The sequence below is a fragment of the Lissotriton vulgaris genome, chromosome 1_1 (assembly GCF_964263255.1).
Source record: "Lissotriton vulgaris chromosome 1_1, aLisVul1.2, whole genome shotgun sequence".
NCBI classification, from domain to species: Eukaryota; Metazoa; Chordata; class Amphibia; order Caudata; family Salamandridae; genus Lissotriton; species Lissotriton vulgaris.
The window spans coordinates 438,416,168-438,440,641 of record NC_141685.1 but is presented as its reverse complement, the minus strand read 5'-3'; the positions used below and the strand labels follow the sequence as shown (position 1 = coordinate 438,440,641).

The 24,474-nt window shown below is 42.9% G+C and overlaps 1 protein-coding gene across 1 annotated transcript in view; it reads left to right on the top strand.

Moving 5' to 3' along the window:
* Positions 1-24,474, top strand: part of LOC147747319 (FRAS1-related extracellular matrix protein 1-like) — a 1,022,199-nt gene that overhangs the window by 886,722 nt on the left and 111,003 nt on the right. Inside the window, exon 29 of the mRNA XM_086953165.1 lies at positions 6,699-6,848. Within this exon, the coding sequence (XP_086809291.1) occupies positions 6,699-6,848 (150 nt within the window). The remainder of the gene's footprint in view (positions 1-6,698; positions 6,849-24,474) is intronic.

The following is a 24,474-nucleotide window of genomic DNA, read 5'->3' as shown; positions in this document are numbered from 1 at the left end:
AGGATAAGAGTTGCTTTCCCACATCAGCTGGCAGGCTAACATGGATGGAGAAAGGAAAGTAGTGATCTCTCTTTTGATGCCGAGAAGACATCTGATCAGATTGAATGGCTTTACCTTTGCCACATACTATCAAAGGCAGGTTTCCCGTAGCACTTTATACAACTCATAAAGCTTCTTTACACAACTACATGATGGCTCAGATTAACAGCAATTGTTTCCTTTCAAACTGATTTGCCATCAGCAGGGGAACACAACAGGGGTGCCCCCTTTCGCTCCTCTTTTTTTGGCATTAGAACCTATGGTGACCAAAATAAGAGGGCCTCCACAAATCCCCAACATATATACATTAGGTTGTGAAATCAATCTGTAGCTATATGTGGATGACATTCTTATGCTCTTGACGAAGACAGAATCCTCCTTTCCTGCCTTGCTGATGCTGGTTACTGTCTTTGGCCACTTTTCAAGCTACAGAATCAACTTGGAAAAGTGCATAGCTCTTCCGCTAAATGAGCAGATGCCACCTGATCTGCTGTTAGACACTCCTTGCCAGTGGTCGGATGACGTCAACTATCTGGGGATAATAATTGGGAATGACCTCTTTGCCACAGTTCCAACATATATGTATCTCTTTTACTGACCTAAGCTGCTCTGGAGTTTAAAAAATGGTCCCATCTCCACTTAGCCCTATGGGGATTTATCCAAGTGATCAAAAATTGTGACAGTGCCCCATTATTACTATTTGATATGATCCCAGCAGCCAAACCAAGACATTTATTCTTAAATTCTGCAAAATGGTTAAAGATTACATATGAGATTAGCAGTAGCCTCATCTCAAGCTCACCAAATTGGAAACTCTGTGTTGAGGGTCTTCGACTCCCTGATATGTCACTCTTCTACAAAGCTCTTCACCTGGCACACCTGGATTTTTTTTTCTCAAAAGATATGGAGAGGCCAGACTGGGTACCATTTGAGCAAAGTGTTGTAGGTAGACAAGCCGACCCATACCTGCTGAACAGAGCTCTTGCCTCAGAAGAGAGTATCGCAAGCCCACTATTGAAGTCAGCAGCACAGGCATCGGAGCTGAGACACAAACATATCTACATCCACATGCCCCATTTGGAATAACAAGGCAATACAAATAGGCGGTGAGACAATACACTGGGGGAGCTCGTCCAAAAAATAAATTCTCACTGTGGACCAACTGCTAAAGATTAGGGTCCTTAAATAGTTATTTTCCTTGAAGGATGATTCACCTCTTTCATGATGGGCAGCGGTGCACTAACCACAATTGTCCCACTGTGTACGGCAGGCATTGCGACCACTTCTGAGATTTCTCCCCGTTCAGTGATTTACAACTATCTGAACACTAGAGCACTCACTGTGGTGAGCTGTCTGGGCTGCACAAGACATTGTTATAGGAGCACCACTCATGGTCATCCCTGCAGGAGAAATGGGCTGCCAGATTAGGGAAAGAATACTTCAAGGATGACTGGAAGGAACTACTCAGCACTCATGACAGGGGGTTTAGAGAGGTGGAGCTTAAATTGTGCTTTTTAAGCTCTTGCAAGTCTTGCATTTGTCAGCATGAAGGTAAAAAAATAGAAAATGAGGTCCTCATTGACAAAGAAAATGGCAGACTCCATGGAGATCGGGACTTTTCATTTCTCTTTCACACACACTAAGACAGGAAATGACCCAGCACCACTTCAAGAAGTATATAATTCTCTCCTGGATTTAAACATTCCCATTGTATTGGGGTTGAATTCAATGTTTTGATTGACCCAATATTAGATACATCTCCCCCCAGGGCTACAGGCAACACTCCAAAAATAATAGCTTTTATGAAACTTATGATAGACAACCTAGGGTTGATAGATATTTGAAGGGAAAAATGTAGCAAGGGTAATAGATATATGTTTAAAAACAAAAAATGTGGGCATTCTTCAAGAATCTATTTTTTTTGGTGAGTAACTAGTAGGATTGGCGATAAAATCTCCAACGTAGAACACATATTAGAACATGTATCAGATCATTCAGCTGTTAATTTGGTGCTTAAACTAACTCAATCACTGACACAAAAAAAAGATGCACTAATTTAGTTGAAATTTAAAAAAAAAAGACAAATTAATTCTTCCAGATTAATAGACTCTCATCAGTCTGGGACACATATAAAGCTTTTATAAGGGGACGTCTAATTAGCCTTTCCAGAGGCTAGAGTAGGGAGCGGAAAGCTAAAATTGAGAAATTTGAACATAATATAACTAAGCTTTCTAAGGAACTTTAGAACCCTCTGAACATACAAAACCAGGCTCAAATACAGGGCAACCTGCAGGAAGCTAAATACAGTTTATCAAGTTTCCTAGAAGAAGAAATTAAAAAGAAGTGGGAGGCTAGTAAGATATCTCACTACGAGTACAGGGGGGCGGTTGTGTGAAGCTGCTGGTGTGGAAAACGAAATCAAAACTAAACAGGAAAGATATTAATGAAATTTTAGATCCCATAGTGTGTACAAAATGTTCAGAAGATAAGGAATTGGAGGAGGTTTCATACAGTTCTTTAAAGATCTTTATAATGAAGATACAGTAGCATCCAGGGAACAGTTACAAAATTACTTTGAGGGAACAAATATCCCCCGGTTGTCTCCTACATCACAGGGATTTATTTGTGCAGATATAATCTTAGAAGAGGTAAGATCAGAAATGGTAAAAACAAAAAAAGGGAAAGCAGCAGGCTCCCCAACGAGCTATATAGTGTTCTGAAAAAAGAGCTGGCCCCATGGTACAGGGAAATGATAAACTTCGTCTTTCTGGAAGGAAAAGAATTACCACACTCCTGGGAAGAAGCAATTAGTATCATTTTAAAACCAAATTAAAACCCCAAATTATGTAAATAATACAGACCGAAATCTCTCTTACATTCAGACTATAAAATATGCACCCAGATTTTGACAAAATGATTAGCGAGCGTTGATTGGCCAGTTGATACACCTTGATGAAAAGGGTTTCTTAAAGGGGAGACAACGGCACAACCTAACTCATGAGTTAATCGGAACAATAGATCTAGCCACAATAATTCAAACTCCTTACTTACCTTTGATGCTGCTAATGCATTTGATAGGGTTAGTTGGCCCTTCCAACAGTGAACAATCAGGCAACATGAACTAGGGGAGAATTTCTCTAGAGCAGTGTCACTGATTTATAGTAACCTTAGTGCTAGGCTTCTGGTAAATGGGAATCCCATGGATCAGATAGAAATTAAACGAGGAACTCGCCATCGATGCCCTTTGTCCCCTTTATTCTTCAACATATATATTGAGCCTTTTGCAGAACAACAATAATAACAAATACGAATATAAGCCCTTTTAAGTATATATGTTGGGAAAAGAAGATGGATCTTTATGCAGATGATCTGATGATCTATTCTAGCAAAATGGAGGCCACCCTTCCAGATTATTTTTTAACTTTAGAGGAATTCGGCAAATTATCAGGATAGCTAGTCAACCAGCAAAAGACTCTGAAATAATGACGTTGAACATCCACAGCTTTAGCCCCTGGTGAAACACGAGATCAGATACTTAGGGATCCAGGTGGGACAGAATCTCAGCGATTTGGCCCAGATAAATTTTGCAAAGGTAAAAATCTGAAATTATAATTTTACTGAAGACCTGGAACAACCTCCCTCTTTCTTTTGTAGGAATATCAAACTTACTGAAAATGTTCATACTACCTAAGTTTACTTTTATATTCGATACAATCCCCCTGGACTTTATTGTCGATTCTTAAAAAAAATTGCAAGGAATATTAAGTAGTTTTATCTGGGCAGTCAAAGGGGTAAGAATTGCTTGGAAGAAGTTACGTCAGAGAAAGATTTATGGGAATTGTGAGTGCTGATCTCTTAACATATTGTTTCGCCTTTCAGGCCTTTAGATCTCTTCTCTTGGAAAATGCTCTATCTCTTCCACTTTTCAAAGCCTTAACAATGGACGAGATAGAAATTACGAACTTTTGTTTATGTAAATTTGGCTATCCTAAATATTACAAAAAGATGAGACTAAAGATCTTGAAAGCCGTACTGGACACCAACAAAGTTGTCGAAGCTGGGAAGACATGAGGTGAATTAATGCTCTAAGTGTGGTGAAGAAAGGGTTGGTGATATCCACATGTTTTGGTGGTCCCCTCTGATAGAGTCCTTCTTGGTGGGTGTGGGTAAGACGGTTAAAGAGATTATAAACAAAGATATTAAGGTAAGCCTAGCGATGGTAATATTTGGGGTGGAAGAGGGAAGGATCAAAGAAACAAAAATCTGTATTATGTTGATGTTGCTGGCAAGGAGGGAGATTTGTATAAAATGGGTACTACCTATTCCCCCAACAAAAATAGAGTGGGTATCATCAATTTGGAGTGTAAACTCCTTGGAGCATAAGAGTTCCCTGGAGAGAAAAAAGCTACGTTTTGGGAGATATGGGAGAAATGGGAAGAAAAGTAAGAACACAGAAGGGAGAGTAAATGAATCAAATGAGAAATCGGTCCTATTATTAAAATATCAATAGCTAAATCTCTGGATGGAGACATCCACCCTTAAAGATTAGCAACGTGGCTCTAGGGCTGGTTTAGAGTGTAACATGGATGATGATTTGGACCCTCCCCATCTCACGGGAAGAGTTGTTCCCATCTCACGGGAAGAGTTGTTGTAGTTGCCTGCTTAATCTGCCTAACCAAGCCTTATATGCCTATTGATGTTATAAGAGGACTAAAAAAAGGTCTTGCATTGGTCCCCCAACAAACTGCACAAATCCAGTCAGCCTTGTGATGAGTTGTGATCATCCCCAGGGTGATAGCCTACACATTGTGTGCTTCTTATCTTATGCACTTGGATCATTTTATTATCATTATGAATACCTCCAATGCATTGAACCTGTGGCTGATGCTGGAGCTGGTTCTCTTCTACCACACTCCTGGACATCCCTGATATTACTCGGCACGCCAAACGCTGGACTGACATGGCACTCTCCATGGCGGCTATTTTGAGATGATGGAACAACGTGCACAAACTGTATTTCCTGAGAACCTTCCTGACGTGAGGACAGTGATGGGGACTTTGTTTCCAACTGTCTTTTCCTGTGCCCTGGTCCTACACGCAGGCCAGATCGTTGTTTGCTTATTACTCCACATTGCATTACCTCCACGTTAAACATTAATAGGGTTCATATGGATTCTGCATATGACCCTATATGTCTGGTTGCTGGCACCACGTTTCAATTTCTCTTGCATGTCTCTCTGAGACTTTCTGACTCACTGTGGCGGCGGGCGGGTACGTTTTGGAGGGAGGGAGGCGACGGGACACACTCACGCACACATACACATAGCACTTAAAGCAGTGTATTCACACACACACACACATGCACATAAACACATTCATTCACAACACTCTTCACCACATATTCATATATACAAGCACACATACACACAAACACATTCATTCATTACACTCTTCACCAAACATTCATACATACACGCACACAAACACATTTATTCACAACTCTTTTCACCAAACATTCATAAATACACGCATGCCCCAAACAGTTTAAAACTAAAGCAAACACTTGCCTGCAGCCAGCTCTGCCTCGGAGGTTCCAGAAGGCTTGGAACTGCTGTCTTCCCTCATTAGCTGACCCAAGGTCAGCCAATGAGGGAAGGTAGCAGTCCCACCATCATCACAGAGTGGGATGGAGTCAGTGAGACTGCTGACCCCATCCCACTCTGTGATGAAGTGTCACTTATTGACACTCGATCCTGAGCGCTTCAGGGCTTAAAACGGAAGCGCCCAGGTGCGAGGTAATCAGTGACGCTACCCTTCATCACTGAGGGGAGGGCCTCAGGGACCTTTTCTGAGCTGAGGACGTCACACCCACAGGAGCAGTGACTTCCTCAGCCCAGCCAAGTTTAGCTCAGGCAGCCAGGAGCCAGCGCTAAATGCCATGTCTGCCTCCTGGCTGCTTGAACTGAAAGTGAACAGTGTCTGTCAGGCTGACCTTTGTGCTGCCTGACAGACACTGTTCATGAGGGGGAGGTGGAGAGGCGTGGCCCCTCAGTGCCCAATGGACTGGCCGCTCCTGCAGTGATTTATCAGTTGTATCTGTTTTAACCCTCTAAGTATTTTGTACATTGCAGTACATTTTCGTAATACATTGTTTTTTGCAGTCTTTCACCTGTGTATCCTGTTCGGTTTGAAAATTCATTAAAGAAATCTTTACAAAAAAGTAGATCAGGTCAAATCAATGGAAAAAGTCAAGGTAACAGGTGGTCGAAGTATTGACCATGTCGAAGAAATACTAATCAAATTTGTGTGAGACAAATGGCTGTACAACGTCATAAACTAGATGGTATGTATTTGCATTTTGCCTACCTTATGGAGGCCCTAAATAGAAGGATTTATAGCCAGTTGCGATTTTCCCTTTTAATACAGAACTCTGCACAAAAACAGGTTCAGAAATAGTCGGATATGCTAAAGGGTAGAGCAATCCCCTTCCACTTCATGCAAGGACTGTATTTATTCATATGCGTGTCCATTGTGTTCTAGAGCAATTGACCTTTGAAGGCTCCATGCTTGCTTGTTAGGAGATGTGCTGATGAATTGCATTTTTCATACAGTGGGAAAATGTTCTTGGGAAATGGCTAATATGTTTTTTCCTGCCTTAGGTGTTTCTACAAAGTCTTGGAATGTCTATATCAAGAATGACGGTCTTGAGGAGAACAACGAAATTCTTAAAATCATCTTAAGTAAACCAAAGAATGCAGTGCTGGGACAAAATAGCGAAGCAACAATAGAAATAATGGATTTAAGGCCGGGTGAGTTTTGAGTTTTACAAATATATATACAAATGAAAACAACATCTGTGTTCGAGATGAAAAACCAAAGGAGGAGGATTGTGATGTACGAGTGATCTATGCTGAATGCTGCGTGCGTCTGTATGACTATGATTAAGCTCAACCCATTAGCATGCTGGCGGTCAGTGCGTCATCTCTTCAGCATGGCTACCAGGTATCAGGGTCATGAAAGTAAAGGTGTAGCCATCTCTTAATCTTTAATGTAAAATATAACATGAATTTAAGCTTCGGGCCTTATCCTCACAAGGAATATGTTTTCTGGTGGCACTTGATTAATTATCTTTTTATGGCTGATCATGGCAGAGATATCATTGTATATTCCAAAAAGGATTTATTAAGTCATATTTTGATACTTGCATAAAAAAGGGATCATTGTCTGTTTGAACAAAGTCTGCTACACCCTGGAAAATTGAATGGAGATGTAAACGTGGAGAAGAGACATGCTATATTTTTTATTTTCTCTGATCAGACACCATTCTACTGAATCCTCTGTAGATACTGAACTGTGAATTTCATCTGTCACTAAGGAAGATAACTGGTGCCATAGGGTTAGAATTCAATATTAACTGGCAAGAAGGCAACAGTATGATTATTACTTGCCGAGTAATTTGATGTTAATTTGTTGAGTGGTGTTGTGTTTGTAGAATCCTGGACACTCCCTTCATAATAAAAAAAAAATGGAATTAAATATTGGCCAATACTCTTCTGGAAAGCTCCAACAGCAGATGCTGTGACTACTGAATTCTTTCTCAGCTACCTGGCCTTTACAGTCTTGGTATGATCATGTATGCTTTGCCTTCCACTCAGTTCTAGCCTTGACCCTAAAATCTGGCCCTGTGTCTCTCAATGGTTACAAAGGCGATATATTGTTACATTGGTTCACAAAGTGTAAAAGAGGGGTTTGTTTGATAGACGGTGCTTACTAGTCTACAATTTAATGAATCATTTGTTAGATTTTGAAGGCCAAGTCATGCCATCTCTCTCGATGGGAATACGTTTATTGATGCTGTGGAATTCAAGTATAAATGTCCTGCTCTGAATCTGTCAGGTTCCTGGTAAGAAGATCTGATAAAGTCCTGTGGTGTTCCTTAATGTCTAGACAACTGGGAAATGATCACTGCCCGCTCACTATAGAAATATGGGAAAGGACGGGGAAGGTAACTGTTGTAAATAGAAGTCCAGAGCCAGGTGTATTATTAAGTTACTTTATTCAGGCTGGGTTTCAGGTCAAGTCTTCAAGATGGTAATAAGAGAAGACACACCAGGAGTGACCTCCTTGTCACTCAGCCTGCCTGGTGCCAACTGCCAGTAGAGACCAGGGCAAGCCCCAACACTCCATGATGTCACCAAAGATTCTAGTGGTGACATCATGTGAGTGACAATGAAAACCCACAGACAGAAAAGAGACAGGCTAAATATAACAGTAACCAGACAGAAATACTGGACTGGAGTTCACCCTTAGACTGGACTCTGCAGGGGGGGGGGGAGTGGTATGGCAGTTTCTGCTGGCGGAAGTATGGTGTGTCACTGCAACAGCTGTATGGGATTTTGGAGACCACAGATGAGTATGGGGTACAGACCAGTTGAATATGAGTATAGAGACCAGAACCTGCTGTGTCCAGTGCGTGTGCCTACCTGCACGCTTGTCCGCCTCCTGGGATCCTGACCTGCCGCCAGCCTCGCCTGAAAGGGGTCTCGAGCGTCCATCACCGCGCCTACTGTCTCCTCCCCCCGCCGCAGCCCTCCAACACCGGGACTGCTGCAGAGCGGGGGAGTTGAGACTACAGTCCCCAGAAGCCTCCGCGACAGGACCGGAAGTCGCGTCGAGGCTTGGCGCCCGGAGGCGCCGTTAAAGGGGCTGGCCTTCCTGCGTCGCGGGGCAGTGCCCGGGGCTAAGCCCGGGCAAAGGGCGGGCCCTCTGTGGCCCTCAGAGGCCTGAGGAGTCTGGGCTGGGCACTACCCCCTGGTCGATCTGCCACCGACCGCTAAGGTATCTACATATTTGTTGATTAAGCATACTGTAAATGGCCCCCATGGAGCCCAAATCCACCGCTAAGAACACGGCAAAAAAACGCCCATTCATACACGCTCTGTTACAAGGAACACTGCTCAAACTAAAACACCGTTACCAACGCTAACTGCAATAGATCGCATGCTCCAACAGACAATCGTGGTGGTAGCAAATGCCATCGAAAATACTGAGAGACGATTGTCGCTACCACCTAGTACCTGTCTAATTCAGCAGATATCACAACCTGCCGACAGTAACGTACATAATATAAATGTGACAGCAATATCAAATGATTCTATCTTAATGCAATCTTACACAGGTCTTCCCGGGGCCGTGCCAACCCCTGTGGAAGATCCTCCTACGCTTCCTGCAGTATTTCATGATAGGGATAGTCGGTTGTCCCTAACTCCTAATTTGCAGATTATTGCTACACCATCTGAGGAACCGGGGCCTAGCAAGGCGCCTGAGACCAGTGCAATCTTGATTTCCTGCGATAACGATGATCCTATTCACACAATTGATTCACCCAATAACAGCTGTGCCGATAGCACGACCAATCACGGCTCTGTCCATCGCAGATCTAGACGCATGCACAATAGAAAATTACAGGCCCCAAGTAGGGGGTGGGCTAAACAAAGGGGTAGAAGAAAGAAGGCAACTTTATCACTATTAGAACAGACCAATGGAAGAGAACCACCACAGTCAAGCTCAAATTTGGGAATCATAGACAATGGGGAGTCTATAATAGGTCACATTATGGATGCTATGAAACTCCTTATTGCCCCCCTAAATGACAAACTCGAGCAGATATGTAAAAAGGTGGAAAACCTGGAGAAATTGGGCTTAGCTAAACTAGACATCCTTGAACATCTGGGTCCACAATCTACTCAAACCACCTTGAATGTACCGACTGTGAATAAGGCTAATAAGACCGTCTCTAACACAACTAAACCACAGGTCCCATCCGCTAGAAATGTGACCCCTACGGCAGCTCCCGGCAAGCCTACAAATTTACATACTAATACTCCAGGCAATACCTTCAATGGGCCTTCAACTTCCTCTTCTTCCAGGGTAAGAGGAGAAGTGCTTACGGGTCATACTTCAGTAAGCGGGAATCCACCAGCACGCAGTTACTATAATAATATCATTCCTGCTGTGATAAATCTACCACCAGAAAGTAGGCCATACGTGGCAATTCTTGCCAATGTCCCAAAACTTAAACCCTCCCAATTTGAAAACAGTGAAACGCTTAAAAACAAAATTTTACACTGGCTTGTCCATAACTGTGGATTCCCCCTAAGTGGGGCAGGCCAGATCCTTTCAACCCAAAGGGTAGGGTGGGTGGGCCCTAGTAAAAAGGAGATTAGCGGGGACTGTGTAATCATAAACTATAAAACCACCGAATGGGCAAGAGATTCCATCTTGAATGCGCCCATCCCTTCAGACAATGATTACAATACCACCTTGTTCCCATTGGACTACTTTTATAGAAATCTGGTGGGATACAAGATTCCTGTGCAGAATTTTAAACACCCTAGAGCAATTAACACGCCTTATCCACTAGTACAGCAGGCACCAGCACAATCAGTTGGGTACCCCTTGACCTTTCATGACCCAAATAATCAGTATGTTCTACAACATCCCATGAATTTATACAGAATGCCAAACCCAAAATACCTTAACAACCAAAATGCCATTGGGCCAGGAACTAACATTTGTGGTCAATTTGCAGTCCCAACATCGAACAGATTTCAGATATTTAATTCCCTAGATGAAAATGATTGACTCGAGAATACCCCTGTTGAAGAACTGCTTGCAAGTGAGGCCCCCAGGTTAATGGCCGGCAATACAGTTGGGGAACCTCCAGCAGATACCCCTGTAATAAGCTCGAATGATCTAACCGTGATAGACGTTACCATATGTACTGCTGAAAACTGCCTGGGAAACCCAATAATACCACCAGCCATAACAGTTACCGACCCATCCCAAGTAGCCTCGGAAGAGACCCTGAGGGCTATTACGTGGAATATAGCTGGGTTAGCTTCTAAGGTAAACACCCCCATATGGGCTGACTTTATTAAACAGGGTTACGACATAATCTGCCTGCAAGAAACTTGGGATAGGGCTGAAGTACACGTTGAGGGTTATACCTCCTTTAATGTGCAGGCTGTGGTCTCCCAGGCTGGTCGAGCCAAGGGTGGACTTGTGACTCAGATATCTACCGCACTGACTGAGTTCTGTGTTAGTGATCACGTAGTCCTAGGAGATCATGCTTCTGTCCTGCGTTTGGCCCACAGTGGATACAGAGACTTAATAATAGTGAATTTTTATAACAATATTGCGGGGCACAAACAGGGAATGTTTATTTCTGACATAGAGCGGGCCATTGATGCAATTCTACTAAGTACACCCAAATCAGCTGCCATCCTGTGGGTAGGAGATTTTAACATTAAATCATGTACTTACGCACTCAAGGGGGCATGCGGCCATAGGGAGGAGTACTCGGGAAGGGAAACAACATGTGTACATAATCATTTCCCGCATAACAACCTTGGTAGCGCTCTGAATAACCTATTGGCTAAATACGACCTGGAACTCCTTGAATGCAATAAGAACGCAAACAATGCTAGATGTCCGACATTCCATGGAAGGAATAGCCAATCATTTATTGATCATATTATGGTATCTTGCTCTGTAGCCTATATCAATGTTTGGGTGATCGAACAAACGGTCAGCGATCACAATAGTGTAACTGTTGAACTATTGGGGTGGGGAACCAAAAGGAATACATATGGTCAACCAATTCAGGACATTGCTGTAGGAAGACCGAATGGGACGAGGGTGAAATGGACAAAAGTCGACCCCGTTAAATTTGTTTCCAATGTGATCACAAACTGTTGTGGAGAGGTCGAGTACTGCTTATCTCCGAAACCATGCCCACGAACCCTGTTATCTAAATTTTTAACAATAACAAAAGCTATTGAGAAATCCCTGACACGTAAAATCCGGAAACCAAGAAAAGTCAAGGTGGCGTGGTTTGATGACAATTGTGCCCAGTCATTAAAAAGGTTAAAAATTTCACTTGATGCCACACCAAGAGACTCTTGTAAGATCAGGGAAGAGCGTCATAATTACAAAACTGCACTATCCACCAGGAAGAAGGAATTGCAGGACGAGGCATGGGCAAAATTAGATCAGGCTGCAGATACCAAAGATCATAAACTTTTTTGGGACACTGTAAATAGTCCGTTCTTGAAGAACGACAACATTCCTGAACTTACCTCGCATGTCAGTTGTCAGGCCTGGATAGCACACTTCACTGGGATTTTTAATTCTGATTTTACCCCTGATTTTACTTCCGTTTCAAATTTTAATGTTTTAACTGATACACCAACCTGTTTTAAATGGGAGAAATTATTGTTTACGGTGACACTAAATGAGGTGATTGAGGCAATTGAGAAGAGTAAGGGGGGGAAAGCCCCGGGCCCAGATGGGGTCCCTGTGGACTTCTTCAAATCCGAGATTGCTTTATGGGCCCCCATTTTAACACGCTACTTTAATGCTGCAATCGAGGATAAGTTACCAACCTCATGGGGTCAATCCATCTTAGTGCCACTCTTCAAAAAGGGCTCAAGGGCCGAAGCACGAAATTATCGCCCAATTTCACTTTTAGACTCGTCGTTAAAGATTTTGAGTTGCGTGCTTCTGGTAAGATTGGAGTCCTGGGCCGAAGACAAAAATTTCCTTTCACCTATTCAGTATGGGTTCCGAAGAGGTCTAGGGACTATGGAGCAGTGCGTGAACCTAGAACTTATTATCGGCAAGTACACAAAAGCCAAGGAGTGGAATTTGTTTATGTGCTTTGCCGATCTAAGTTCCGCATTCGACCTAGTGGAACATGCACTGCTCTGGCCAACACTACTTGCCATAGGCGCACCACCCGAAATTATCCACCTCCTGGCCAGAATGTATAGTAGTCTTTCAAGTAAGGTCAGGTTCGGATCAGATGGTGAATGCACCCCCTTTTTTAAAATTGGCAGAGGGATCCGACAAGGGTGTGTGCTTGCTCCCCTTTTATTCTCCCTTTTTATAAACCAGGTTGATCAATTTCTACAAGAATCTTATGCTGATGCCCCCATTATCAACGGAAAACAAATACCGGTCCTTTTATATCCGGACGACGCGGTCCTGATTTCCAGGACCGCGAATGGGCTGCAAAAGCTAATCGAGAAATTTCATATTTTTATTAAGGGCAGAAAGCTTAAAATTAATAAGGGTAAGACTATGACCATGACTTGTGGTAAGAAAATAAAGAAAAATAAGTCATTCTTTTTAGATGGGGATAAACTTGAGTCTGTTCAACATTTTTGCTATTTAGGCATTACCTTCTCAGGAGATGGGAGATGGGTAAACGAGCAATCCTGTGTTGGCATGAAGATGACTAGAAATACAAATTGCATCTTCAGATTCGCCTCTAAACTGGGGGGTCGCAGAATCAGAGAGATGATTTCCATCTACAACTCAAGGTGCTTGTCCTCTGCCTTATATGGAGCAGGGATATGGGGATATAATTCTAAGATTGCCCTATCCATCCAGCAAGAGAAAAACAGGTACCTGAAACGACTACTATGCCTCCCTGTTTCAGCGTCAAATGAGATCACTCACAGAGAGCTAGGCATAAATTATGTCACAGACCTGATTACATTGCGTCCCCTTTCTCTATGGCGGTCCATATGGGCCAGAGAAGAAACTAGGTGTACCCAGGAAGTAATTTTGGACTGTATTAAATTGGATCGGCATTCGAAAATACCCTGGTTAAAACACATTTACTCCTGGTACAAGATACTTTTTGGTCAGGACATTTTTAAAGATATTTTAACAAAATCGGTTTTAACGAAGCGTGACCTTAAAACCACCTATTTGGATCACGCAAAAGGGACCAGAATGAAGGAGTATGCTATGCAAAGTACGTTCAAATTGTATCTGGAGTATAACCTTAGCACAGGATTCCCATCCTATCTTACATTTGTTAGTATTAACTCCCATCGCTATGTTCTAGCACGCCTGAGGTTGGGTATAGTCCACCATTTGGTGGCTTTCCCCACTGTAAAAAAACCTGGGTTATGTCTGTGCCCATGCGATGGGAAATCCAAACAGAGTATTTGCCACTTTTTACTTTTTTGTAATTTTTATACTGGTTTTAGAAAGTTTTATCTGAAGCAATTATTTTTAGAACACAACATGTGCAATACAAGAGCTGCTATGCAATTGTTGTTTGACCTGGCTTCCCCGAATGTGTGTTACCGTGTGGCCACCTATATTTTAAAATGTATTTGGCATAGGAAATCAATTATTATATGATTTCTCTTTTTGTTACCCACGTTGGTTTTTACATCCTATGACTAACTGTGAGTTACTGTTGAGCTATGTGCATTTTCCTTATATGAATTCTATATCTACTCTGTTGAATGTACCTTTGGTAATGATTGTCTTCCGGCTTTGCACTTTTTTTTTTTTTTTTTGCACTAACGTTTGTACAAACTTTATCACATACAAATTGCTGCTAAAAATACCTAAGTGACCAAACAGACGTTGCACTTTACTTATAACTTTGCATATTTGCACATGTCAACTGCACTTTATGCCTATAATAGGTCTTTCGGATTTTGCACTATTATACTTGGCGTACTTGCACTAAACTTTCAACTGCTGCTAAATAATATACAGTGACCAAATTTAACTCTGTACACAAATGAGATATACCTTACGGATTTAACAAGATTGGCATGGATATTGATGTAATTTTAAACGTTTCTTTATTTAACTTACATAAATATGATTTTCAACTGTATTGATGTATGTTGCTATATGGTTGTACTTGTACAAACCGAATAAAGCATTTTGAAACGGAGTATAGAGACTTAAATTAACCGTTTTCAGCAGCGGATGTTGCTGTGACAACCGTCTACAACTTAGGCTGCCAGTGGGAGGCCACATGACACCTCTGAAAAAAAGAGGAGGCGTGAGCTGAAGGAGCGTATGAGAAGGTGTGGATAGCGGAAGTATCACAGATAATAACATATACAGCGATGTGGAAAAGGTAGGTAAATCCTAAGCACAATGGAACTAAAAGGGAAGAAAATAACAACCATAAGGCACGCATAAACTGTTATGAACTAGAATGGAGAGATACAAAAAATTACAGGTTGCCAAGTGTCGAGTCCTGCTTTGATAGACCCTTAAATACTAGCTCTACCCTTTATGCCCCGAAAATGTCTAATTAACCAAGACTTGAGTGTCAGTTGAGAGCACAGTCTGCTAAGTGGCCTAGTGTTCCAGTCCTTTCAGTTTCCATGAACCTGTTTTCCACCGTTTGCACCTCTGACTTCCTCTACACCTAATCCCATGTCTATGTTGAAACAAAATCCTGACAGAATCAACCTTACAAGCAAGAGTGCAACCATGTTTATTCTTATTGTGCTGTTCACCTGGACATGTGTGTCTTGTGCAACAGTGTTCCTATTAGAATGGGCAAGGGGGCCTTTCGAGACTTTTATTTGTCCTTTGCCTGCTATTATTAGTTATATTGTAGTTTGGCTGCACAATGTTTCCCTTACACTAACGATTAAACTGTTTTACTTGTGATGTACATTTCCAACTATGAATACATTACCTGAGCCCGAGTTTCGTAAAAGTGTGTTTGGACTTGGGCAAATTGCCCTAGAAGCTAAACATATAAATGAAGGCGTGCCCAAGAGAATGCACACATATTTCATAACAAAATCAGAAAGGCAGGAATGGAACTATGAAGCACAAAACGTAATATGGTATTAAATCCCCATATAAAACTGAAAAAAGGAAGTGGAGCTAACCCACTATGTACCGCACATGACACAAACAAGCTCCATGTCATTAAAATCATTAATGTTCAGCACCAGAAATGCACTTACATTAAAAAGATTATGGTATGAGGTGTTATTTCATAATGTCTTTAAAAAACATGACCTGGTGCTGATACTGTCAGCACTCTAGAAAAAAGAACACCCCTCAGCGGCATGTGCAGATGATGGGGTATGACTCTATGGCAGTGTCTAACAAAAGAGGCAATTTTTCCTTGTCCTTTAAAAATCTGAAATGCTCTTTTATTTCCTATTCTGAGATGCGCAAAGAAGGTATGTGTACCATTTGCTACCACAATTTTTAGCAGGTTTTACCTCCCGCAAATTGCAGGAGCAAACACATACAACTTACAGCCAAATTGTAATTCTGTTAAAGGAGCCAACATGAGTTTGCACTAAAAATGATTTTACCAGCCCCATCATAAACCTAGACAAAATGTCCAAATCTTCAAACTTGCTCTCGTAAAACCAGTCCAAGGGTTCCAGTTGAAAGGATTTCCCTCTTTCTCTAAAAGTTCCCAATCTTCGGAAATAATTTCTTGGATGCAGGGATGAGTTCAAGAAGGGCAAATGTTTTCCACGCTTCTGTCAGAACTACAACCAAACATTTGGCACTACTGGTCTTGTTGATTTTCTTCCAAGCAGATGCAACTCTGTTTAGTTCTTGAATTCTCCTGATGTCAAATTCACAGCAGCAGGCAGGTATCCCAAAGACAACAAGGACTGACCCTCAAACCCTTTTGTATCTACAAATGACCAGTCCCCCTGGTTCTCTCAGATGTGTGTTCAAGCCAAGCAGGAGTCACGCCCCTCAGTCCTTCACCTCTGGGAGGCAGGTGTGTTTAAACACAGGCCATTTTCGTTCTTGCTCATTGCGAAGTAGCTTTCCCACTTGAGAAGGAAGTCTGCAGTTTTTATAAAGATAACCTATCACTGATTGGTGTGTCCATAACCAATCATAAAGAAAGAACTGCACATTCCCCTCCTCAATTTTGTAGCACTACTGTCCACTTCCAGGCTCGACCAGTGACATAAGTTTGGCCACAATGCTTTGTGCCTCGGTTTTGCAAGATGGCAAAGCTGAACCCTGTCAAGATTTCTCTCTCGCCTAGCTTCTCCCATAGTCAACTTTGTCTGGCCCATCCTTGATCAAAACAAAACGCACACCTTCAGGTCACCTTTTTCTTTTCAGGGTAAATGCAACTTGATGGTTTCATAAAAGCTGTGTTTTATTCTGTGTCATATGTGTTGTTGAGAAAAAAGGGGCATTCAGATGAACTTTTGTCTAAGCAGAGCTTTGATCTTGGCCAAACTTTTATTGATCAGTATTTGCTAATGTAGAAGGTTGGATATATTTTGTGCAGGGAAAGTTTTGGCTTTGGTGGGGAGTGTAAAAGAAACTACTAGTAGGCGCTTGGACATTCAGCTAGAGGAAGGATAGTAAGGCCAAAAGCCCAATCCAAATTTCTTGAAGTCAGGCATATATTAGCCTTGTACAAGTATCCTTTGCACATGTAAATAGAAATCATTGTGACTAATGATTTCTATTTTCATGAAATAGCTATTTGTCACAAGAATAACATTGATATATTTTTTATATCCTACTCCAGTTAGAAATAAATCACATTTTGAAAACTGCACAGTCTAAGAGTGTGCAGCTTAACTTAAATAGAGCAGTCAAGTTCCTGTTACGCTATTTAAGATGCAGTTGAAGGCCCTACTAGTTTATCATTGCACTCACGTTTAGCATAGTGGAACTCTTCAATTTTAAAGTATCCATCTCTTCTAAAATGATCTTAGTTTTTCCCTTGTCTCTTGGCCTCCTTGGGCTTCCACTAGCTTTGGTAATGACGTAATCAACAATATATTTTGCTATGACTTGAAAGCCTCCAAATGTATCCTATGAGGACACTTCCAAATTAAAGTTAATATCCATCTGGACCTTGATACTGCCACCCTCGTGATCTGCACGTCTGTAGGTTTTCTCTCAAATGAACTGTTAATTCTTCCTGCAAAACTGAGCACACCTTGTGCAAAGAAGTGGAAATTAAATTCTCCTCATTAGCTTGATCCTGTGTTACTGACACTGCTATTGATCCCACCCCACACAGAAAGTAGGGCAAGCTCTGAGCCCACTTACCTAGTGAAGTATTAATACACCTTTCCAACTTTTCGATTCAAGTTACATCACTAATGTACGACCAGTGTTCTCCAAATCCATGCATTTCTTTTCATCAAATCTCCTCTCTACACACGGGATGTCCGTAAAAATCCAAAATACAGGCACCGTCCAAAATTCCACAATCTTAAGTATATCTGTAAACAATCAAAATGACAATGGAGGAAACCTATGTCCCCAGACAATAGGCTCCTTTGCTTCAAATCTAGGAGAAGCTATTACTCAGTCATCCTTAAAGCGACAAATTCTTATTATTCTAATGACATCTCAGCTGCACCAAATATCTTGAGACAAACTTTTACATTTACCAAAGAACTCACCTTCCCAAACTACATAAAAAGGGATATGCGGGGGCGTGGCCAAGATGGCGACGGAGTGAGACGTGTTTTGCTGTCCCTCCGGCGCCGATTACTGCTAAGCCTTGTTTAGCACCCCGGAGCAGTGAGTTTATTTGGGAGCCCACACCCCAGGACCGCACTCGCCATCCAGGAGAGCGATTGGGCTGAGTGGTCCGGTTCCGAAAGGCGGCAGGAAGGAGCGGGACCGCCGAGGTGGTGGCGGCGGAGACCGGCCTAGGAATCCCCGCCCTCGCGTAGGAGGCGGGCGCCAGAGCTGGGGAGTAGGCCGGCGGTTGGAGAGTTGCGGCGAAGGGTTCAGGCTCCATTGGGACTCGCAGTGCCCGGCAAGAGACATCAGCACTGCCGCGAGGCAACCCCCCCCATAACTTGCGGAGCGGAGCCCTGCCTGACCTTGGGCCCGCGCCGGGGGGGGGGGACTGGCATGACGGAGCGGAGGCGCTGGGCCGACTGAGGAGGTGAGCAGCCTGGAGGTCCCCGAACTCAGGATCGCACCGGGGCCGGAGCTTGGGGGCAGCCCTGTGGAGGACGAGCGGCGTAGGTGGGTCGGACTCTGCAGTGACCCGCCGCGTTCGCGCAGCGCCCTTCCCCCCTCTTGGCTCTGGTGGGGAGTGTAAAAGAAACTACTAGTAGGCTGCTGGACATTCAGCTAGAGGAAGGATAGTAAGGCCAAAAGCCCAATCCAAATTTCTTGAAGTCAGGCATATATTAGCCTTGTACAAGTATCCTTTGCACATGTAAATAGAAATCATTGTGACTAATGATTTCTATTTTCATGAAATAGCTATTTGTCACAAGAATAACATTGATATATTTTTTATATCCTATTCCAGTTAGAAATGAATCACATTTTGAAACTGCACAGTCTAAGAGTGTGCAGCTTAACTTAAACAGGGCAGTCAAGTTCCTGTTACCCTGTTTAAGATGCAGTTGTAGGCCCTACTGGTTTATCATTGCACTCACATTTAGCATAGGGGAACTCTTCAATTTTAAAGTATCCATCTCTTCTAAAATGATCTTAGGGCCCGATTCACAGAATGAACTTAAGACTCAATCCTAAACTTACTACTATTTTGGTATTCACAGAATGCACTTACTACTTTTGGCATTCACAGAATGAACTTACTACTTTTGGTATTCACATAAGTTAGGATTTTGTCTTAAGTTTGTCTTAAAAGAAACTTAAGACAAACTTAAGACAGACTTAAGACAGACTTAAGACAAACTTAAGACAGACTTAAGACAGACTTAAGACAAAATCCTAACATAAGTCTGTCTTAAGTCTGTCTTAAGTTTGTCTTAAGTCTGTCTTAAGTTTGTCTTAAGTCTGTCTTAAGTTTGTCTTAAGACAAACTTAAGACAAAATCCTAACTTCTGTGAATACCAAATGTAGTAAGTTCATTCTGTGAATACCAAAAGTAGTAAGTGCATTCTGTGAATGTCAAAAGTAGTAAGTGCATTCTGTAAATACCAAAATAGTAGTACGTTTAGGATTGAGTCTTAAGTTCATTCTGTGAATCGGGCCCTTAGTTTTTCCCTTGTCTCTTGGCCTCCTTGTGCTTCCACTAGCTTTGGTACTGATGTAATCAACAATATATTTTGCTATGACTTGAAAGCCTCCAAATGTATCCTATGAGGACACTTCAAAATTAAAGTTAATATCCATCTGGACCTTGATACTGCCACCCTCGTGATCTGCACGTCTGTAGGTTTTCTCTCAAATGAACTGTTAATTCCTCCTGCAAAACTGAACTCACCTTGTGCAAAGAAGTGGAAATTAAATTCTCCTCATTAGCGTGTTCCTGTGTTACTGACACTGCTATTGATCCCATCCCAGACAGAAAGTAGGGTAAGCTCTGAGCCTACTTACTTAGTGAAGCATTAATACACCTTTCCAACTTTTCGATTCAAGTTACATCACCAATGTACGACCAGTGTTCTCCAAATCCTTGCATTTCTTTTTATCAAATCTCCTCTCTACACACTGGATGTCTGTAAAAATCCAAAATACAGGCACCGTCCAAAATTCCACAATCTTAAGTATATCTGTAAACAGTCAAAATGACAATGGAGGAAACCTATGTCACCAGACAATAGGCTCCTTTGCTTCAAATCTAGGAGAAACTATTATTCAGTCATCCTTAAAGCGACACATTCTTATTATTCTAATGACATCTCAGCTGCACCACATATCTTGAGACAAACTTTTACATTTACCAAAGAACTCACTTTTCCGAACTGCATAAAAAAGGATATGCCTGCCTCAGAATATCTGTGGAAGAACTGCTAAACTAATTGTCCTCAAAATTGAGAATATTTATATTTATAAATTCTCCCCATCTATAGCCTTTGATGATCTGTCGCTTGACAACATTGCACTGTTTTCGCTCCTAGCATTACCATCCATTCCTTTATTCTTTTTCCACTGTTCTCTATCAGCCAAAATCTCTACCATCCAATCTTCTCTTCCCTTGATCCTTGCCTTCCCAATATTTTCCACTCTTTTCAAGACGTTCTTGGCCCTAACGTGCTGAAGAGCTGCAATTCTTCCCTCAGCACCGTGAATTGTCCCAGTCGCACGTAAACGAGTGATTCTGACACCCTTACTAAAAAAACACAATGGCGAGCCTCAGAATCTTGCCAGATTCCATCCAATCTCACTACACCATTATCATGCCAAAATTACAGAATCTATCGCTAATGATCAGCTTTTCAGTTTTTCTTGAAAACCATGGCCACCTTAATGAAGCACAGGCAGGATTCATACCCAAGCACGGGACTGAGTCAATTGCACTTGCGATGCTCGAAGACATTAGGAACCTTTTGAACAGAGGTGAGTCATTGTACCCCTTGACCTCTCTGCAGCATTTGATACTGTCTGTCACCCACTCCTTCAATGTCTTGAGAGGATAGAGGTGGGAAACATTTCCTTAGACTGGTTTAGTTCCTTGTTGCATAAGTGTACTTAAGCAGTATCCTTTTCACCTCATCACTCATGTATTTTTCCAGTCCTGTATTTTTCCAGGGCCTTATGGCATTCCGCTGGCTCTGTCCTAGACCGCTCTCTGTTTGATCTTTATGCTCATTTCATCAGGAGTCATGAAGTAGGTTTCTAATTCTATGCCATGAATACTCCATTGATCTTCTCCTTCGGCACTTTTACCAACTAAACCACTCTGTGGCGCAGGCATGATCTTCCTAGCATGTCTGGTTGGCCCTCCTTCTACACACAGTCGTCCTTCACACCAACCCTCCCCCACCCTAGTGTCAGAAGGATGGGGGAACCACGGCCAGTGAAGGCAGCCAACCTCTTTTCTGGCCATCTCTGCAGAAGGACTGGAGCCCTCTTCATAACTACCTCTTGAATTGAACTGCCACAAGAAATACTTCAAAAACCAGGGTGGACACAGTAGGTGTGGCCTCTCCTACCTGCCCTGCTGGCTTAATGAGATCGAGGAAATTAAGTTTGGATCTTCCTGGTATTATGTTGACTAATTATCACTGCAAAACACGACCGTAATTAACTGCAATGCTGATCTTTTGTAAACTCTGGTAAGGGAAACTAAAACCAGAGATGTTTCTAACTGTTCCAAAATTGTTTTATTGCTGCTACTTTGTAATTATGTAATAGCAACATTTATTGTATTAAATTCAATCGTTTACAAAATCCATCACAATACAAAGTTGGGCATAACCCATTTTTAAAACCTATAATCAGTGACTGTGACAGTGTGCTGAACAGCCCATAGTTCGATTGCTGTAGGTGCTAAATTAAAGTGCCTGTGCCATGTAAATTTGCCCAAAAATGTATAAAACCCAAAAACCAGGAGACAGGTGACGGAGAACCAGGTTAGGGAAGCCAGGAAAGCGCCCACCCAATAGTTTGCATCTTAGTAGCAGCGCCGTGGGGCCTTGTGGTTGGGTCTGCTCTGGTGATATCACCTATAGGAAGCAACAACATGCATTTGTGATTCGAACGTAAATGTAGGCTTCTAGATCTGTTGTGTACAACATAAGAGCATCTTCTGAAAATAGTGAACTCCTGAACAGTGTTCCAACCATATCGTCCACGACGGGTTCCCGTGTAAAAGGTAGGGCCGATTTCGACCAAGAACCTTTAAGTATTGCCCGGCGTTAGCCGCCTCTTATACCACTCGAAATTATCAAACAAAGAGGCAGGCGCTGGAGACTGGAAGGCAGGAAACAGGAGTTTATTCCGACGGAGCAGAACACGTTAAATCAGACAACAGGGTATCTTCTCGAGGTGCTGTAACCGCATCTCTGAGGCCTGGCCTCTTATACACAGGTTCATGGTCTTTATTACAGTTTATTACATGTGGCACATTCCTGCAAATACTTTGAAGTACGGAAAGACATCCTCGGACTCCCCGCTTCAAGCCCGTTCCCACACACATTTACAGTAGAAGTCCCCTCCCCGATCTCAGTAGGTGATGACTATCGCGCAGCTGGACATTTCGTCGGTTCCCGGAATGTGTGCGGTTGATCGGATCTCATGGGGTGGGGGCTTTGATCAGTTGTAGATCCTTTGAAGAGAGAAGCTTCCTACTGTATGGGGGCAATAAACTGCATCCGCAAGGCCAGGTGGTGGTCTGGGAACGAGCAGGACAATCGGGCACAGAGGAAAGGGGGGGTTCATCAAAGGATGTATGATCATGAAAGGGATGGAGGGAGGTGTTGGCTGGGTACGGGATGTGGCTCCAAGGCAGGGTCGCGCTGAAAGGGAGGTTTATGGCCCAAGCATGTGAGAGCGGGGGCTGTCAGCGTGCGGGGGGTGCTTGCGAGGTTAGAGGGAGAGAGAGAGAGACGCGCTGGCTATCGGCAGTGGGCAGAGAGGCCATGGCATTCAAAATGGCTGCTACTTACGTGCACATGTGAGCCTGAAAAGGGACAAGATGGCGCCGATAATGTTGATGTCGCAAACTAGATTTTAACAGTCCTCCCTTTTCAACATATCTAGCCAGCTTGTCAATCTATGTCTATCCCCATTATATTTCAAACTTCGACTTCGTACATAGCTCTCATGCGTTCGGCTTCAAAGTCCAAAGTCTTGGGGCAGATACAGTTAGCGCAAAGTGAGCACAGGGGTGGCAATCATTGAACACCCAGGCAGAATCCACATATTGCGACAATCGGTATTAATATGATCATAAACAACCTCCACCCCCAGTCTTTTATAGTACTCCAGAACCAACTCCCAAGCGACCATTCTTCTTGTTCCTGATGAACTTCGGAGGAAAGTCTGTGGAGGTGTTCAATGGCTTTGTACACTGAGGGTGAATTGTCTGGTATGTAGGTGCAACAGCTGGACCCAATGATACGGCATGCTCCTCCACGATCCGCTAGAACCACATCTAGAACAAGGCGGTTCTGAAGAGCCACCAGGCGGACCGCCTGAAGCTCGGCTGTATTGTTTGTGAGCATGCCAGCTGTAATGTTCATTGTCGTTTCAACTACCTGTGTCAAATGTCGGATGGCACAGCTGTTCGCCATAGGACCCCAGAGTGGGACAAGTCCCTTCAGGACATTCAGGAACTGTGCTCCGGTGGAGTCGGCTTGTTCAATGTCTTTTGCTCGGTTTTGTCGGCGATGGTTTGCTGGAGCCACATAGGTCGGAGGAAGGATGAAGGCAATGTAACAGGCACCCCCCCAGCCTTTGGGGAGCCAAGTGTAGGCTTTTGTACCACAGACAAAGTACATATTTGGAGAAGTGACAAAAGAGGGTGGATCAGTTGAGTCCAAAGTTCTGGTGATGCGGCAAACGCTGTGGCCTACCACCTGTGTCCCAAGACCTTCGATGCACACAAGGCCTGAGACATTGATGACAGATAGGGCCACAGTCAGGGTGGCAGCTGTTCGTTTCCGGAGGTAGGAGAAGGTGGGTCTGGCTGGTTTGTTGAACACCTGCATTTCAATCCGTTCTTTGACAGGGATGTCCATATGAATAGAGTCGTTGGATGTCAGAGGGCAAAAGTGTGCAGCAGTTCTTCCTGTTTTCTTCTGCCAGACCCCATGATAAAAGTGTGCCATAGTTCTGCTGGAAGTGGCATTATCCCTGTAGCTTTCTTGCAAGAGGATCAGTCAAGCAAGGCAGGAACCGTGAACGGAGAAAGGTGAAGGGATG